Source organism: Herpailurus yagouaroundi, unplaced genomic scaffold, assembly GCF_014898765.1.
Source record: "Herpailurus yagouaroundi ecotype Mexico unplaced genomic scaffold, PumYag 28, whole genome shotgun sequence".
Classification (NCBI taxonomy): domain Eukaryota; kingdom Metazoa; phylum Chordata; class Mammalia; order Carnivora; family Felidae; genus Herpailurus; species Herpailurus yagouaroundi.
In genome coordinates, this window is record NW_024412376.1 from 44,124,425 (window position 1) to 44,143,599 (window position 19,175).

At 37.3% G+C, this 19,175-nt stretch overlaps 1 protein-coding gene across 2 annotated transcripts in view; it reads left to right on the plus strand.

Moving 5' to 3' along the window:
* Positions 1–19,175, plus strand: part of OTUD4 (OTU deubiquitinase 4) — a 45,748-nt gene that overhangs the window by 19,958 nt on the left and 6,615 nt on the right. For both annotated transcript variants that reach the window (XM_040473076.1, XM_040473077.1), the window contains exons 8-19: positions 2,773–2,830; positions 3,132–3,249; positions 3,339–3,403; positions 6,289–6,383; positions 7,647–7,747; positions 7,862–8,048; positions 12,351–12,513; positions 14,393–14,516; positions 14,812–14,867; positions 15,387–15,464; positions 17,207–17,345; positions 18,124–18,384. In XM_040473076.1, the coding sequence (XP_040329010.1) occupies positions 2,773–2,830; positions 3,132–3,249; positions 3,339–3,403; positions 6,289–6,383; positions 7,647–7,747; positions 7,862–8,048; positions 12,351–12,513; positions 14,393–14,516; positions 14,812–14,867; positions 15,387–15,464; positions 17,207–17,345; positions 18,124–18,384 (1,445 nt within the window). The remainder of the gene's footprint in view (positions 1–2,772; positions 2,831–3,131; positions 3,250–3,338; positions 3,404–6,288; positions 6,384–7,646; positions 7,748–7,861; positions 8,049–12,350; positions 12,514–14,392; positions 14,517–14,811; positions 14,868–15,386; positions 15,465–17,206; positions 17,346–18,123; positions 18,385–19,175) is intronic.

Sequence of the window (19,175 nt, forward strand, 5' to 3'; positions counted from 1 at the left end):
AAGAGAGAGAGAGCATGAGAGGGGGAGGAGAGAGAAAGAGGGGTGAACAAGCATCTTTTAACTTGGAGTCTCTGAGGTGTTTTTTTTTCCATGCAGGATGATGGGATATATTAGGGTAGTGATTAAAAGCTTGGGGCTGTGGACAGCCAAACCTGGTTTCAGTTCTGGCTTCCTGCCAACTAACTAGACCTCGGGCAAGTTACTTAAATTCACTAGCAGGTCCTAATTCTATAGCTATAAAATTAGGATATATTAGTATTTCCTTGAAGGAGGGAATTTGTAAGAATTATGAAATAATGTGTAAAGTGTATAGCGTAATTGCTAGATACCGTGTTCAACATTCATTAGTTTTTATCGACAATATTAAGACATTTACTGTGTATTTTATAAGAACCTATTGTATTCAATTCCTAGTAGAGCTAAAAATATATTATTCCTAGTATGCGAGAGTATGAAGGTATCCTACTTGAAAAAGAGAAAAAGAAGGCGGTGCCGGGGGAGTGCCTGGGTGGCTCAGTCGGTTAAGTGGCTGACTCTTGATTTTGGCTCAGGTCATGATCTCATGGTTCATGAGTTTGGGCCCCATATTGGGCTTTGTGCTCACAGCCTAGAACCTGCTTTGGCTCTCTCTGCCCCTCCCTTGCTCATGCTCACTCTCTGTCTCTCAAGAATAAATAAATGTTAAAAAAAATCCTGTTTGGTGTTATATACTGTAAAACTAGAGAAATAAATGAAATTATGACTTAGGATATCTAATTCTTCATTAAATACTTCTATATATCTTTTTCTTTTATGTTTATTTATTTTGAGAGAGAGTGAGTATGTGCATGAGCAGGGGAGGGGCAGAGAGAGAGGGAGAGAGAAAATCTCGAGCAGGCTCCATGCTGTCAGTGCAGAGCCTGATATGGGGCTTGATCTCACAAATCCTGAGATCATGACCTGAGCCGAAATTAAAGAGTCGATGCTTAACCGAATGAGCCACCCAGGCACCCCTTAAAATATATCCCCTTTTATCTGAAATTCCAGGCATTTGTTGAATTATGTTTTTCTGACTCTTGTCGGAAAACTTGATTGACTACCATTTCTTTGTAAGAGGGAAATGATGTTAGAATCTGTGTCTGCTATGGTAAATTTAATTTTAGAATAGGCTAATTAACTTGAACAGATGGAAGTTCTGCTCTGTCATTAACGTGACAGCTGTCTGATTAGGATGTGCCATTGAACATAGGGGAAGTTGAGGGAGAGAATGACTAGCTTGTTATAACTTATTGTTTGTGGTTGGTGTGGAGGGACTTAGGGACTTCGGCACATGCCCTTTGGTTGCTGCTAATAGTTTTAGCAACAGTTGGGTCTGATATGGCAGATGAATTAGATGAAGTATGGAGTTAAGGGTAGTATGTTGGAGTTTACAAGAAAAGGTGTGATTATTGTAATGCACAATGTTTTTATACTGTGCTAGTGTAGCCCTTGGAACATGGAAGCCTTTTTTAAATTAACTTTTTGTTGCATTGCTAATACTTTTTTATTTGTATTATGTCTGACTTAAGGAGGACAAGGCTTCAATTAAAGAAGAATGCCACATAATTGTGGCATAGATTGGATTGGCATAGCTTGGTAATAAGGAGGAAAGACCAAGGATGTCACTATACTCTTGTGCCTGGATTCTTTTCACATTCGTATTGGTTAGTCCTGAAGTAGTGGAAATTGTCGGTGATTTTTTTTTTAGTCTAGACTGAAGATGATCGAGGTCTGTTAAATATTGCTGAGGGCATACATTTGGAGATTGTTCTGAAGACTAGAGATTGATTTACTAAGGAGGAAATGTAGGACAGAAGACTGTAAGTAGTTTCTCGTCTCATCTCCCATTTGACCTGACATCACTGTATTCCAGCTTTGCCAGTCTCTTGGCCACCTTAGGGTCTTTCCACTTGCTGTTCTCCTGAAACAGCTTGGAATACTGCTTGGAATACTAAATAGCCATATGATTTGCTGTCTCATCACCTTTAATTCTTTATTCAAAAAGGCATCTCAGCAAGTCATTTTTTATTATTTTTATTTAATTTTTATTATTTGAGCCTGTGTCAAAACTATCACTTCTGCTACCTGGCCCCCACCCCACCCCATAGATAGCACTTATCAGCATTTAACACACTGATTACTAAATTTAGTTTGTGTCTGTTCTCATTAGATTGCTGTGGAGTATTTTGTTTAATGGAGCCTCATCTGTATATTAAAAGGACATTTTTACATTGAATGTTTTTATAAACTGAACTTTTCTATGCACCTAAATTTAACAGTTTTTTGTTTGTTTCTGTTTTTTTGATTGAGCCATACAATAAGACTTATTGAGGAGCACCTGGGGTGACTCAGTTGGTTAAGCATCTGACTTTGGCCTCAGGTCATAATCTCACAGTTCGCATGGGCACGTAGGGTTCTGTGCTGACAGCTCAGAGCTTACATCCTGTTTCAGATTTTGTCTCCCTGCCTGTCCCCTGCTCGCTTGTGTGCTGTCTCTGTCTCTCTCTCAAAAATAAATATTTAAAAAAAAGAATTACTGATAAAAAACTTTTTGACTTATATACATACACACATATGTATGTATGTGTATAAATACACCTTTATACTGAGACTTTTTAGGAGCTTACTGGAATATAGCTTTAACTTTTTGGAACATAACTGTGACTTTGGAGATGTTTATATGAGGTTAGGATATGTTAATTGCATAAACATACTTTTGTACTTTTAATTAAGGTTATATTTCTTTCTTTGTAGGAGTAAAACTACCACCGCTAATGATGTGAATGGAGTTAAACCTTTGTCAAGTGATCAGGTATTTTTCTTAATGGTTTTAACTAGTTCTTCCATATAAGTACATGAATTTAGTCTTAATTTTTTTTAACATTTTCAGTGGAGTCAGGATCATCTGACTGTGAGAAAAATTTTGGTGGCTTCCTAGTTTATTTTTTATTTTTTAATTAAAAATCTTGTTAAATTTAAATTGAAGTTGACAAAGTGTAATAAGGCTTCCTAATTTTGTAAGTTTTCTTCTTTATTTGATTTTACTCTTGTACGTATCTCAAAAGTGTTTTAAAAGCATTTCTGTGTTGATTGGACTTCCTCACTTTGTTTAGCACCCGAAAAACAATGGGAACTCTCCTAGCCTTCCTTTGTCAAGAAAGGTTCTTAAGTCACTTAATCCAGCAGTCTATAGAAATGTGGAATATGAAATTTGGCTGAAGTCTAAGCAAGGTGAGTTAAAAAAAATCTGTGTATTTTCCATAAATTTGCTTTGTGGCATTTGAAAATAAGTCAACTTGATATTCTGATATTGTTTACAGCTCAACAAAAACGTGATTATTCCATTGCTGCTGGTTTACAGTATGAAGTTGGAGATAAATGCCAAGTAAGTGATTATGTAGAGGAAGAAAAGATTTTACTTGAAATCTTATTTTATTCTAATAGGATCTAAGAAAATAGCTCAAGTTTGATGTGTTGTTAATTGGAGATTTTAGAAGATATTTTATCACATACACATTTTAATAGTTGTAAATATTTAGCTTTTTGATCCATTAGAATACGTTGTAAAAATTGTGTGTATGTCGATGGTGTCCCATCACATGATCTTTAAGAACAATGTCAGTCTTTGATATTACTTGTTTGAAAGAAGCAGCAATAGCACTTTAGATTTTTAGATAGTTTCATTACAGTTGGCAAATTACCAAAATTGATTTGAACTTGACATTACAGATCAGTTTTATGGAAGTCCTCTGGGAAGATTTTGATAGATACATAATGGTTTTATGTTAGACTGAGAAAAGAGTGAATAGTAAGGAAGTTTTGGCATTGTCTTTTTTTTTTTTTAATATAATTTATTGTCAAATTGACTTCCATACAATACCCAGTGCTCATCCCAGCAAGTGCCCTCCTCAGTGCCCATCACCCACTTTCCCCTCTCCCCCACCCCCCCCATTAACCCTCAGTTCTGTGTATTTAAGAGTCTCTTATGGTTTGCTTCCCTCCCTCTGTAACCCCCCCCCCTTCTTTTCCCCCATGGTCTTCTGTTAAGTTTCTCAAGATCCACATATGAGTGAAAACATGCCATTTACTTTGAATAAACTATTGCTCTGGATTTAAGTAGCGGATTGGAAAAGGGGAAATTTGGATTATATCAGTTCTTAACTTAGAGTGATTTTGCAATCCTCACTGTGCATTTGATAATGTTCGAAGACAATTTTTGTAGTCCCACAACTGGGGAGGTGCTACTGACATCTACTGGGTAGAGGCCAGGGATACTGCCAAACATCCTACAGTGCACAGGGCATCCCCCCAAGCCCCCAACAAATGCTTGTCCAGTCTAGTGTCAGTAATGCCAAGGCTGGAGAAACTCTGGGTAATTTCCAAGGTTCCTTTACTGTTTTTGTTTATGAAAAAATGCTAATTCCAAGACAGAAATAACCTATATACTATTTGGTGATAGAAATAACCAAATATTGGGGTGCCTGGGTGGCGCAGTCGGTTAAGCGTCCGACTTCAGCCAGGTCACGATATCGCGGTCGGGGAGTTCGAGCCCCGCATCAGGCTCTGGGCTGATGGCTCAGAGCCTGGAGCCTGTTTCCGATTCTGTGTCTCCCTTTCTCTCTGCCCCTCCCCCGTTCATGCTCTGTCTCTCTCTGTCCCAAAAATAAATAAACGTTGAAAAAAAAAATTAAAAAAAAAATAACCAAATACTATTTGAAGATAATGTTCATAAAAATATGGTTTTCATTGAAAAGTGTTGCCTTTTACAAACTACTTTAAAATAGCCATTGACAAACATTTTTCCTTGTAGAGGTAACACTCATTTCCTGTGTGGTAAAGTAGTTTGTAAAAAGCCAGTTGACCAGGATTACCAGCATCAAAGACCCATCTATCTTAAGAAGTTGTAAAAGTGTTCTGATTCTGAGGTATTTGAAAGTGGAAGAAGAAGATATGATTCATTTAGGTTCTTCCTTACGGAGTTGTCAGAAATGTGGTATAATCACAGAACAGAATTGTGGAATTTTTTGTTACAGTGATTTGGAAAAAACCAAAAGAGTAAATCTAGGGTTTAGGGCTCCTCCTTCCCTTCTCACTCCTCCTTAACAGAGAAGAATGCTTATCTTATGCTGCATCACTAAAACTGTTACTCATTGTTTTAAATCATGCATATTTCCTTTGAGGTTGCAGTTGGTTTTAGTAAAATACATGCTGTTTGTAAAGTAGATGCTAAGCAGATACTTGCTTTTTTTTAAGAGTATTTTGTTTCTATATCTACTAGACTATTTCAGGTAAAATTTAATTGAAATCTGTTTGGAAACTGATTGTTTTGCTATGACTCAAAGGTGCATTTATACTCAAGCATATAAGATGTAGTTTAAGTTTTTGGTACAAATTAACTTCAGAAAGATATGTTTTATTGTTAGACTCTTGAAGAGAGGAAGGCAAAGGGTCCTTTTGTGCTTAATGAATAATGAAACCTCAGCTTTAGGATTTTGATCTAGTTAAAAAAAAAAAAATAGGTTAAGTTGAAGCTGCTGTACATTGGGCTTTAGTGCAGTGATCAGCCCTGTTCATTGAGTGTCGTTTGACTATAGGAGGAAACTGAAAGGCTTTCTCTGGTCACAGATTGCTATTGGGTAATACAGTTGTATATTAGATAACATGGGATGGATCTATTTTTAGAGGGCAAAAAGGTCTCAGTTATACATTGTCAATATTGGAAAAGTAAGACAGTAGTAATTAAAATAATAGTTGCTCTCATTCATAGAGTGGTTGCTGTGTGCAAAGTTGCAGTTAGTGTCCATTCTGTATATCCTATGTGCCTCATTCCATCTCCATGAGTGATGTAGGTACTATTATTAGCTCCATTTTGCATGGGAGGACACTGAAGCATAAGTATCTTGCCAAAGGTCATATTGCTGGTAAGTACAAAAAAGATGGGCCTAGAATCCTGGTGTGTGCAGTGCTATAGTCCTTTGTTCAGAACCAGGACATGCTGCCTTGATTGTGCTCTTGCTTCTCCCTGAATTACTTGGAAAAACAGTTCATAAAATTTTGGAAGTGTACACAAAAGTCTTTATTTTAGCTAGAGCTACAGAGGCCTGGGAGGTCAGAGAAATATTATTTGTGGTGTACCCTTTTGAACTTGGTTTTGTTTTTAACAGTGTATAGTCGTCATCTCTCTAATTGAAAATGATAAAAATTTAGAAGGTGATCATTAACGCAAAGGAAGCGGGTGACTGATTTCTTCTTTCTGGAATTGTTCAACAGGTTAGGTTGGATCACAATGGAAAATTTTCTAATGCAGACTTTCAAGGGGTTCACTCTGAGAATGGGCCAGTTTTGGTCGAAGAACTTGGAAAGAAGTATGTACTACTCTTCAACTAAGACATTTACGGTCTCTTCCATTTAGCTTAAGTCATGAGGAATTCTAAATGGCCCTGTGTGTTTATAAATACAGTCAAAAATACTGCCTCTTAGTAGGAAATGGATTTGTTTAGATCTTATGAAACAGCAGTTTGAGTTTAAATTTTGTGTTTTGTGTGTTAACATTTTAAAAACTTGTTTTGCTTACAGTTTCAAATGTGCCATTTGTCACAAAGGCAGTTTGGGAAATTGGCTATAAATTGTAACTGTAAAGTGGGGAGCATTGGAGGACAGGGGCCAGTGTTCATTTCTAATTTTCATTTAACACTGCATTGCATGTAGTTAGTTTTCAGTAAATGTCATATGGAGTAGTGAAATACTGTGGCTGACTTGCTGCCACAGTCTCACTTTACAGCACCTTTCGTTTCAGTTGCTGCTGTCTTTATTAGAAAAAAGGGTAATAAATCACACCTAAACTTTACTATGGAAAATTTCAAATACACAAATGTAAAGACAGTACAGTGAACCCCAGTGTAAGCATCACCCTGTTTCGGCAACTGACAGCATTTGGTAATCTTTTCTAATCTGTTCTCCCTAACCGCCCCCTTTTTAAAAGTGAGAATGGGATGGAATATTTTAAAGCAAATCCCCGTCACCACACCATTTCTTATAGACACTTAACATGCTTATGTGTTTCTCTCACATAGTAAGGACTCCTTCCTCCCTACCTTAACTATAGCACTATCATCACATCTAACAGAATAAACAATCATTCCTTTTTAATCTGATCTTTTGCTTAGCTTGTGATTAAAGCTTTTTAGTCTTTAGTTTTTTAGGTTGGAAAATATGCTTTTGATTTATGTCATCTTAGTTGACTAGAATTTAGGATTGCTAAATGCTTTGTACGTTAATTTTTAATCTAAGAAACTATAAAACTAAAATCTTCCATAAATTGAAAATATTTATGCAGAATACTTAAAAATTGATCTTCTTTCTAGGAATATTATGTTATTATAAGTCTTTCTGGAACTCCCGGTTGGCTCAGTTGGTTAAGCATTCGACTCCTTGATTTTGGCTCAGGTCATGATCTCATGATTCATGAGATTAAGCCCTGTGTTGGGTTTGTGCTGAAGCGCAGAGCCTGCTTGGGATTCTCTCTTTCCCTTCCTCTATATGCGTGCAACTCTCTCTCTCTCTCTCTCTTGCTCTCAAAGTAAATAAACATTAAAAGAAAATAATAAGTCTTTTTCTTTCTTTTGAAGACACTCCCCGAAGAACCTCAAACCACCTCCTTCAGAAAGCTGGAACACCGTGTCAGGGAAGAAGATGAGAAAACCTACTTCTGGACAGAATTTCCACTCTGGTTAGGATTATGTCCAATTAATCTTTCTTTGGAGGAGGGGTGGTGATGGTACTTGGGCTTTTTTAAAATTATTATTATAGGAAAATGATGAGGTTTTTTGGCTTCTTGTCACAGACATGGATTACAGAGGGCCAAAGAATCAAAGCAAGCCAATAAAAGCTCCATCAGCACTACCTCCTCGACTCCAGCATCCTTCAGGAATAAGACCACATGCATTCTCTAGTCATTCTGCAGGGTCACAGTCTCAGAAACCCTCCAATGAGCACAAAAATCTTAATAGGACACCCTCACAGATCATAAGGTAACCTCCTGAATGCAAGAGAAATATAAATTGAGAGGCATTTCTTTTATGTGCTAAATTACGTGAGTTTAAACATTTGCAACTTTTTGTTCATTTACTTGTCTATTGTATATTAAAAGTATTGTTGGTAAAATACCATGTGAAGATTTTAGTTCTTTTAGATTTTTATTCTAATTTATTAGAATTACCTAATTCTCTTCAGATAAGTCTAAGTAATTTGAAGGTAAGGCATCTTTATTTTTGAATAACTTTTTTCAAATGACTTGGGAGACCTTATTGTAGCCAAATCTTACTCTTGCACTTAGTTGTTTTCTGGTAGCTTGTAATATGTTAAATGTTGAATTTCAAATTGTATTCCTATTCCTTGGGTGGGGATGTTCCCTTTATATACTCTTTATATAGGAACTAAACCCAAATGGTTGGTTTAGTTCTGATAAGGTTGGGTTGTCTGTGGTAATGTGTCTCATTGAATGGGGCTACAAGTTTTGTAAGTAAATGTAATCATGAATATTAGCAATCTGACTGAATGTCCGGAGACAGATGAACTTCAGGATCATAATTTTCCTGTGCAGTGATTTTATTTTTTCCCTAATCTGCTTTTTTGTGGAGTAGTTTATAGCCCGTTGGAAGAACTTTGAGAGGATGTGTCTTAAGTTGAGGCTGTCCTTTTCATGCAAACGTGGTCGTGTGTCTTGTGGATGCTGGAGCCCTCCTAGGTTGCTGTGACCAATGCCTTACCCATTCCAAACCTCCTATCCCTAGTTGCCTGAACAGTTAGAGCATCAGCTTATGTATCTAGCTCTGGTTTGAAGTTCCTTTATTTTTAGCTTTTGGGCATTCCCCTTTCTTGGGAATATACTGAACTTTTTGTCATTAAAGACAGCTTATGTAACATCTTCTAGACAGTTGTAGGTTCCTAGGCTGACATTACAAATACACTCTTAGTTTTCTGGGGCTATTATAGCAAGGTACCACAAACTGGGTGGCTTTAAGGATCATAATTTTTTTTTTAAATGTTTATTTTTGAGAGAGAGAGGGAGGGACTGGGGAAGAGGCAGAGAGGGAGACAGAATCCCAAGCAGGCTCCTTGCTGTGCACACAGAGCCCCATGTGGGGCTTGAACTCACAAACTGTGAGATCATCAGCTGAGCCATAGTCAGATGCCCAACCGACTGAGCCACCCAGGTGTCCCAACAACAGAAGTTTATTTTCAGTCTTGGAGGCTAGAAGTCTGAAATCAAGTTGTCAGTAGGTGTATGTTCTTTCTGAAGGCTGGGGTGGGGGGGAGGGGGGGATCTCTTTCATGTTCCTCTCTGTGGTGTTGCCTACAGTCCTTGGTGTTCCCTGGTTTATGGATGCATCACTCCTCTGCCTTTATCATCACATGCAGTTCTCCCTCTGTGTCTGTCTCTCTTCTAATAAGGATACCAGTCATTTTGCGTTTAGGGCTCACCCTACCCTAGTATGACCTCATCTTAACTTGATTACTTCTTCAATGACTCTATTTTTAAGTAAAGTCATGCACAGGTACCAAGGTTTAGGATTTGAATTACAAAAGCACAGTTTAATCATAAAAAAACACCACTACTTCAAGTCTCTAACATTTTTCTTTTTAGTTTAACAAACTATTAGGGGTAGGAAATTATATTGTTCAAAGTCCAAAACATGCAAAAGTTTATTTATTTGATAATTCTTCCTATTCCTATTTTCCCAGTGATCTAGTTTCGTTCTGCAGAGGTCATCCTGTGTTAGCAGATTCTTGTGTATCCCTGCAGGGATACTTTATGTATTTGTAAAAAGTAGGTATATATTCATAGTCAACTTTCCAAAAGTTCTAATGAGAACAAATGATTAAAAATCATTCAGAAGAGGGGTGCCTGGGTGGCTCAGTCGGTTAGGTGTCTGACTTTTGATTTTGGCTCAGGTGTGCTCAGGTCATGATCCTCATGGTCATGAGATCGAGCCCTGCATCCAGCTGTCAGTGCGAAGCCTGCTTGGGATTCTCTCTCTTTCTGCCCCGGCCGTGCCTGCATGCGTGTGCTCTCTCTCAAAATAAATAAGCGTTGACAAGAATAAAAAACTCATTTAAAAAAAATCCTTGAAGATGTTACTTCATCCCTTAAGGTTAGTCATACACACACAGTCCTGAGAATTGCCCTCGGCAAGGAGTAGTCAGGGCCTTGAATTCTTGGCAAACCCAGCAATAATGTGTCAGGACATTCAGGACTCCTCGTGGGTTATTGCTCCCCACAGACAGAATTGGAGCCATTAATCAAGTAGTTGTGGCTGAAGTTTGTTGTTTGGACATTAGACTCCATTAACATCCAATAGCTTCTTATTCAAAGCAGGCAAAGTGTTTCAGAGGACTAACTTATTTTGAATATTAACTTTGGAAACCTAAAAATATGAAGTAAATATAGGAATGACATAGGCAGAATTGAGATTTTCCTTTAATAAAATTCTCACTTTTTTAGTAGACTTGAGAAGGATTTTTTTCCCCTTGAACACAGATACTCTTTAGTGTTTTAAATATTAAAGAAAATACACATACACTACTAAATAACTAACTGTATGATTTTATTTACTACAGATTGAATTTATGTCCGGTGTGTTTCTCGTGTTGTATCCAATCTCTTAGGAATTGGTAGAATAACCAATTGTGAAATGTCTTTGTCTTATTAGGATCTTTTTTTTTTTTTTTTAAATGTGTTAGCTGTATATTATAACACTTCATAGGAGAAGGCAGTGGGTGATTTATAGATATAAAGCTTCAAAGAATTTTTAACATTTGACTGATGACAGGAGCCTGTTGTATTTGCAGTTAGTATACCTTCTCCACTGTGGTTGTGAGGGTGAATTTTACTAGTATACTAACAAATGTAGAGACTGCTGATGATTGAATACTCGATAATAATAATAATAATAATTCTGTATAATTAAAAAATCTAAAGTATGGAATTTTATAACTAATAGTCCAATTGATTTAAGCCCATTGGTTTATCTTGACTTTCTTATATTTAACACATTCGTTTTGAATTCTTTTATAGAATAAAAGAAGTTATAATTGTAATGTTGGATGTGAGACCTCACTTTTTCATTTCTTACTGATATTGGTCTCTTCCTTTGGAGATAATAAAATATAATAGAAACCTAGGATTGACATGGATGCTTTCATTGTGCAAGTGCTGAAAAGGAATAATGTCATTGCTGGGTATCTCTTCTTTAGCAAAATGCAAATAGGAAGGATTTGATTTTTGCTGTGTGGTGGGTGAGGGTGAGATGGACAGTTTTGGGTGATGGGACACAGTGTAATAAGGGTAGTGTTAGCTTTCCAGAGATGTTGTAGCATGTGCTGAATCCTCTCTGGGATATGAGAAAGACTGGTTTAACTAAGATTATGAAGGTCCACATTTGCTCCTCTGCCTCCCAATTGGGATTGACATCTGCCCTATTGGAATTAGGGTGTGATTTTAAGTGGGACTATCTGAAGACATGAAAAGGCTATTCGTAATTTTGGACATAAAAAAAATGAGATGGTATCATTGTGTCCTCACTCTTTAAAGGAAGTTATATGTTTTTGTATTGTGACAGTGTGTTTTTCCTGTAGGTTTTGGATTTTCATTTTCCACTATTGTGGAACTATTTGACATGGTAGAAATAGTATTCATACTGCTTATAATAGTTATAAGCCATATAAACACATTAGAGTTACGTTATAGGCTATTAAACTACTTGTGTATTTTTTTGTCATCCTTCTTGGACGAGACTTCCAAATGAGGTGATGGTAGTCTTATTTGCAGTTAGTATCTAGTTGGGTGTATTTTAATTTTTATTCTTTTCAGCTTTCTATTTCTCTTCAGTATCATCCAAAAAGCGGGAGATGGTCCTGGTGTCTGCTTTGAATGTTTCCCTTAGTACAGAAAATGAGAGTGCTCTTGAGTTTTAAACTAATAACTTTCTCTTTCTTTTAAAAGTAAATTCTATGAAAGTATTGGAATATGGCATAAAGAGTATATATAAGTGTTTAAATTTCTGCCCTGATGAAAAGAGAAAAAAAAAATCTCAATTATTTCTGTATCATTTAGAAGTGAGTTATATTTTTCTTTTTTTTCCCCTGTTAGTCTTCTTGACATGTAGCGTGAGCTACAGGAATTTCCATTTACTGAACATTTATTAGGCCATCAAAAGTTCTGTAATATTGTAGTGTAGCTAAGTTAGTATTGCAAAAAAGGTTATTTTATTTTAGGTACTCAAACATTTTGTCTTTTTTTTTTTTTTTCATGACAATGTTTTATTTGACAGAAAACCTGATCGTGAGAGAGCTGAGGATTTTGATCACACGAGTCGAGAATCTAACTATTTTGGCCTCTCCCCAGAAGAGCGCAGAGAGAAGCAAGCTATAGAAGAATCTCGTTTACTCTACGAGATTCAGAACAGAGATGAACAGGCTTTCCCAGCCCTTTCCGTATGTATAAAAAGAGATTTTAAAAGTTGTTTAGAAGTCTGTCCTTAATACAGTTTTTATATGAAACCATAGTTTCTAATGGTAGACTAGTTATTTTTAAACTGCAAGGTACCTTAAAGATCATTTAGTTGCCCTTCCTTTTTACATTATTCATGAAGAAGATGAGGTCTGAAGATATTACTAGTTGTTGGCAGAGTTGATGCAAGTAAATTGGTTAGCTCACTTCTAGTTTAGTATTTTCTCCTGAACCTAAACAGAATATATTTATTCTGTTAGTTATGCAATAGATGTTCACATTCAGTAAAAAAGATACATCTATAAAATCAGGAAACTCTTCAGTGTCCTTTACTAAATACACCAGGACCTAATATATCCAAGAAGAGTTGTCAGAGTATTGGCTGTTGGGAGGTGCTGCTATATGTAACCCTGTGGCTTTGCCCTTGCTCTGTGTGTCAGATGCTGGGCTATGATGAATACCCCTCTGATGAAAGAAATGTTCTCTTACCCTTGGGTTTCTTCATTCTTTTGGGGGAGTCAGAAGGAAAAATAGTTCCCCTAGAGAGTGAAGTAAAATGCTCTGTGAGGAGGGTTCATTGGCAGCATAGAGAGAAAGGTAACCAATTCAGTTTGGAAGTAGTGGTAGCCCTGTGCCTGTGGTCTTTTAAATATTGGTAAGTAGTACCAAGCGCTGTGTGATTCAGAATGGTGGTTGGGCACTTTTTTCTTAACAATGGATTAAACAAATGAAATAGAACGTTACAGGAGGCTACCAGGTATACCAGTATAAAATATTAAAGCATCATACACTCCATTCTCTGTCCTCTGACCTCTGTGGAATCCTTTAGAAGTATCAGATGCTCAGTTGAAAACCACTAATCTGGAATAGCAGTTCAGTCTGGCACAGGGGTTGGAGCTTAGTTATTGGAAGATGTGCCCAAATCTGTGTGTGCATTAGGCGTGGTCTATATCTAAGTATATTTGTCTCCAATGTGATAGATGTTATTTTCCCATAACATAACATTTAGATAATAAAAAAAGTACAAATCATTTAAGCTTGTACTCCTAGCTTTTTTTTTTTTTTTTTTTTTTGTTGCTGTTGTTGTTAGTGAATGATAAAAATACAACTACTGTAAATGCGATGGAATAAATTGAAATTTTTTGGTTATTAAAATGGGTTGTCATACTCACCATTTTAAGACCTGTTGACCTGTCTTGGATTTGATAGTGACTCAGGTTTGTCTTCTAGAAAACTCCTGCCACAGAGGGCTGAGATCCTATTCTCAGCTGTGTGCAACATTTATTCACAAAGAGCTAGAGGAGGAAAGGACTTCATCGATAGGTTAGCTTGGAAACCTGACTTACTCCAGTCCCTTTGTTTCACCAGTTAGAAGGTTGGCTTGCATGCAGAGCTTAAGTAATTTGCTGATGGTCAGCATTTTCAGTGGTAAGAATCCTAGTGTACTGTATCTGCTAATTTGCACTTGGGTATTTTTCCTTTCCCTCACAAAGGACTGTGGCCCTACAATAGCTGCTTTTGAAGGTTGGTATGAGGAGTGCTGTTCTTGGTGCAAAGAATGTAAGTGTAGGTTGCAAGGTGAAGGTTTGGTAAGGGTGACTTCCTGAAGGGGGGTTTCACTCCTAATTTAGGCCGATGGTCTGATTGCCTGATATTTTTGGTTTATTAATAAGGCTGTTGCTGTATTAATTAAACATGAACCCGTGTCCTATTTTTTTGTAGTTTTGGAAGTATAAAGACATAGGGCTATGAATATTAGATTTCTGATCAGCTGTATGAAGTTAAGATTAATTACAAGACTTTTGTTCATATATTTGTGAGTAAATCTTTAAAACAAAATGTTGGGTTTTTGTTCATTTTAAGAGCTCATCAGTCAGTCAGTCAGCTTCTCAGAGTAGCAACCCATGTGTCCAGAGAAAATCGTCACATGTAAGTGATAGAAAAGGAAGCAGGCGGAGAATGGATACCGAAGAACGGAAAGATAAAGGTATGTTATTTCATCATTTGAAAGCAGATGCTAGAGCTCTGTGCCTGGCTTAAAGTCATACATTGGGAAAGAACCCTTTTTAAATCATTAAACAGTATAATGTCATGTATCCCACTATTGCAGAGACACATTGACTCAAGCTAAAGCATGTTAAATGTTATTCTGAAAATTGCATTTTTCACTGACTAAACACAGTTCAGATAGTCCTTTAGGCTCTGTCTTCATATTTTATTCTGTCCTCAGACCAGACCTGTCTGGTTGATACTGTTTTCTTTTTTATCTTGGTCTGTTATAGACTCTGTCCATGGACATTCGCACTTGGATAAAAAACCTGAGCCAAGCACATTGGAGGTAAATGTTTTAAATACTAATTGCATCTTTTCTTTCTCTCTTTTCCTTCTTAAACATCATGGGTAGTATAGCAGGAAGAAGTAAAAGGAGAAGCTGGAGGTGATTTCATCATTTCATAACTACGTGTTACAGAAGTAGAAAAGCAGAGGAAAAAAATTGGGAAAAGATGATAGTGCTTGAGGAGAATTCACTCACAAATTATAACCATTTCTTCAAGGCTACATGATGATCACCTATCTGAATTGGTGGAGAGTAGCTTTACTTTCCATTACTGTGTATAGATTGAGATTTTTAGAGATTTTTGAAATCACGTTCCCAGTAAAAACTGTCTACTAGTTTGATAGGATCAAGATGTGCAGGCCAAGTTATCTACCTGTTTTAGACCAGGTATAATTGAAAAAATACTTAGTCATGAGAGGGTTCAGTCAGGTGCAGGTAGGGTGAACTGTAGAGACAACCATGATCATCATAGAATTTGGGTTTTTGACATAAAGTTTCGCTTTTGTTTTGCTTCTAAAGAATGTTAGTGATGAGAAATGTACAAGAGTTTCATCACCATCAAAGTCAAAGAAATTAGAATGCCCACCTGCAGAGCAAGTAAGTACATTGTTGAATTTGACATTGAATGCTTCATTCTGTGGGGTTTTTCTTCTTTTTTTAATGTTTATTTGAGAGAGAAAGAGCAAGTGGGGGAGGGGCAGAGAGAGGGAGAGAGAGAACCCCAAGCAGGCTGTATGCTGTCAGCGCAGAGTCCAATGTGGGACTCAATCCCATGACGATGGGGCTCGATCCCACAACCCTGGGATCCTGATCTGAGCCAAAATCAAGAGATGGACACTCAACCGACTGAGCCACACAGGTGCCCCTGTTTTTAAATGATCATACAAAGAAGAAAGAAACCCAGGGGTGCCTGGATGGCTTAGTTGTTTGAGGATATGGCTCTTGAATTTATTTAGCTCAGGTCATGATCTCATGGTTAGTGGTATCAAGCCCAGCATCAGGGCCCCTCTGTTAGTTTGGAGCCTGCTTAGCATTCTCTCTTTCTCTTGCCCCTCTCCCCCATTCTCCCTCTCTCCCTCTCTCTTTCTCTCTCTCTCTTAAATAAATAATAAACAAATTGGGAGGATTTACTCTGGCGTCATAATTTGGGTACAGTTATGATTCATCTGTAATTCTTTTGTTGCTTAGTCTAGAATGTTCTGTTTCTGTGGACTTTTTTTTTTTTTTTTTTTGAGAGAGAAACCGAGAATCCCAAGCAGGCTGCTTGCTGTCCGTGCAGAGATGGGGTGGGGTTCAGATCTCATGACAGTGAGATCATGACCTGGGCTGAAATCAGTCAGGCACTTACAGGACTGAGCCACCTATGTGCCCCTTTAAAGATTTTATTTTGAAGTAATCTCTGCACACAGTGTGGGACTTGAACTCACAACCTGAAGAGCTACATACTCTACTGATTGAGCCAGCCAGACATTCCTCTGTAGAATGTTATTTATTAAAAAAAATTTTTTTTAACATTTATTTTTTTAGAGATAGAGCATAGGGGCAGGGGTCAGAGAGAGAGAGGGAGACACAGAATCTGAAGTAGGCCCCAGGCTCTGAGCTGTCTGCACAGAGTGCGGCACAGGACTTGAACCCACTAACTGTGAGATCATGACCTGAGCTGAAATCAGGAGTAGGGTGTTTAAGTGAGCCTCCCAGGTGCCACCTGGAATGTTATTTTTATAATCACCATATTTTGGACATAGAAGTCTTACTTGTGAATTGATTTTGAATAAACTTAATATTTGGTGTCTTGTGTTATTTTTATGGTGGGTTGGGTTGGCTTGAAAATTAGATTTTTGAAGGGAAATTACAAATTACTGCAGTATTTTAAAACTTCCTAAAGAGTTGTCTGAATCTTTAACACTTTATAGAAGGGAGGGTCTCAGTCTAATATAGGAATAAAGTTCTTAGTCCTTCCTTGCCTCTCAGTTAACATTCTTCATGTTCGTTAGAAAGCATACAGTTTATGGTATATCTGTGTGTGAAGAGCAGTTCTAAATAACTCGTGAATTTCAAAATGATTTCAGTGATTTTTCTTTCTTTCCTGAAAAGCATTATTGAAGATGCTTTAGAGTTTGTTTATGTCTCTGCCAGTGTCTTCTGTGACTTTTGGTAGGCAATCCTTGGTTAGGATTAAATTTGTGTGGAAATTTTATCTACTGTGTTTTTCATTTCTGAGATCAGAAAAATCTATATAGAAGCTGTAGTTATGTAAAAGGCAGCTCAGGGTACATTTGGTGTTAAAATTAGTGTTAAGCAAAATGAACTTTTGTCTTTTTCCACCCCCTCTCTTGAAGAAGCCAGCAGAACATGTGTCTTTGTCAAATCCAGCTCCCCTTCTAGTTTCTCCAGAGGTACATCTAACTCCTGCGGTGCCTTCTTTACCAGCCACTGTGCCAGCCTGGCCAAGTGAACCTACAACTTTCGGACCAACAGGTTAGATAAGAATTAAAAAGTTCCTTGAACCAGCCAATGAAAGCTTTCCAAGTCAGAGACTTTAAGTTCTTTATTTTTAAACTTTTAAAATTATTATTAAAAATATTTTCTCAAGTAATCTTTTTCCAACATGGGGCTCGAACTCAGTGACCCCAAGATCAAGAGTTGCATACTCTGCTGACTGAGCCAACCAGGCACCCCAGAGACTTCAAATTCTTGATAGCTTGACCTCAGAGCAGGGTTAGGCGTGTGGAGCCTCACAGAGCTTTTTGTGATCCTCTGTTTTGCCCTGCTTCTAGCATGGGAAGACCAGTTTAATTTGGTATTCGACATGTACCCTCAGGATCTCAGGAGCAAAATGTTTGAGCTGGTTGTCCCCACTAGTTGCTTCGATTGCTCAGCACTGACAGTCACAGTTTGCATTTCCCATTGACCAGCACTTGATACTCCCCCTGCCCCAGCCATTGAACCTTTTGCCAGGCTGTGTGTCTTGCTCATGTTTGTAAGAGCTACTATTAGAGGACATGGACTCAAGGCTTGTTTCCTGGCCTCATTTCCTCCTGTGTGTCTCGGAGGGTCCTTAGTTGGTATAAAAGGTGCTTAATAAAAAGTAAAAGGTTAATAATTAATAATCAATAAAAGATTGCTTAAACGCCTCTTTTTATCAGTTATGTTAGTTGTACAGCATTCTTTACCTTTTAGCTTAATGTAGACTTGTATTTTAGGGAGAAATATTTTCACCTTTTTATAGCTTGTGCTTCCTTTCTCTCTTTTGTAGGTGTCCCTGCTCAAATTCCTGTTTTGTCAGTGACACAGACTCTGACTACTGGACCTGATTCTGCTGTGTCCCAAGCTCATTTAACACCCTCTCCAGTTCCTGTGTCAATACAGGCAGTTAACCAGCCCTTGATGCCTTTGCCTCAGACGTTGAGCCTTTACCAGGACCCACTCTACCCTGGGTTTCCTTATAATGAAAAGGGAGATCGAGCCATTGCACCACCTTATTCACTGTGTCACACCGGGGAGGACCTGCCTAAAGGTGAGATCCTTTTCCTAGTTCAGAATGATTTTATTTATCAAATACTGATATGGGTTCAGCAGGAAATGTGAATAGGGGTCAGAGGTTATGTTACTTAGGAGGAACCCGAAGGGCTGACTGTAGGGAGAGAAGGATTTGGCTATGAGGCATTCACTTTGTTTCAGCTTGTGTTTGATTGGAATATGGTTTTTGTATGTTTAGTAACTATCCCTCTCCCGTATGTCATTTTTCAAAAGCAGCCTAAAACCGTTTTGAGTCAAATTTTAATAATGTCACCAACTAGGTAACTAAGCATTACTGAGTTTTCTCATCACTGGACTGGGTTTTGAGACCACTCCTATTTTTCCATGAAAAAAATGAGAGGAATGAATATAACTATGTATTTTTTAAGAATTTCTTTTAAGTTTGCCTTTTTTAAAAGGAATTTTAGTTTGCAGAATTTTCTATCTGTAGAAAAATTGAAAGAGTAATGCAGTGACTTTATGCTCTTTACCTGGATTTTGTGGACAATTTTGTTTTATTAGTGGTTTGATGTTTGAGTCTATGGATAACTGGTTAATGTCGAATGAATACTTTCTAATGTTAACAATGAGTTAGGTTTATGTTGATTTTATTCTTATCCCCCAACATTTTTATTTCGTAATTTTTAAAACCCCACGGAGAAGTTGAGAAACAAATACACTGAACACCTGAATTTCCTTCACACAAAATTAATTTTAATCAGATAAAAATCTCAATTTAAGCCATTTTAGGACTTAGATGTTAGCACAGACAAAGCATATTGAACCTGG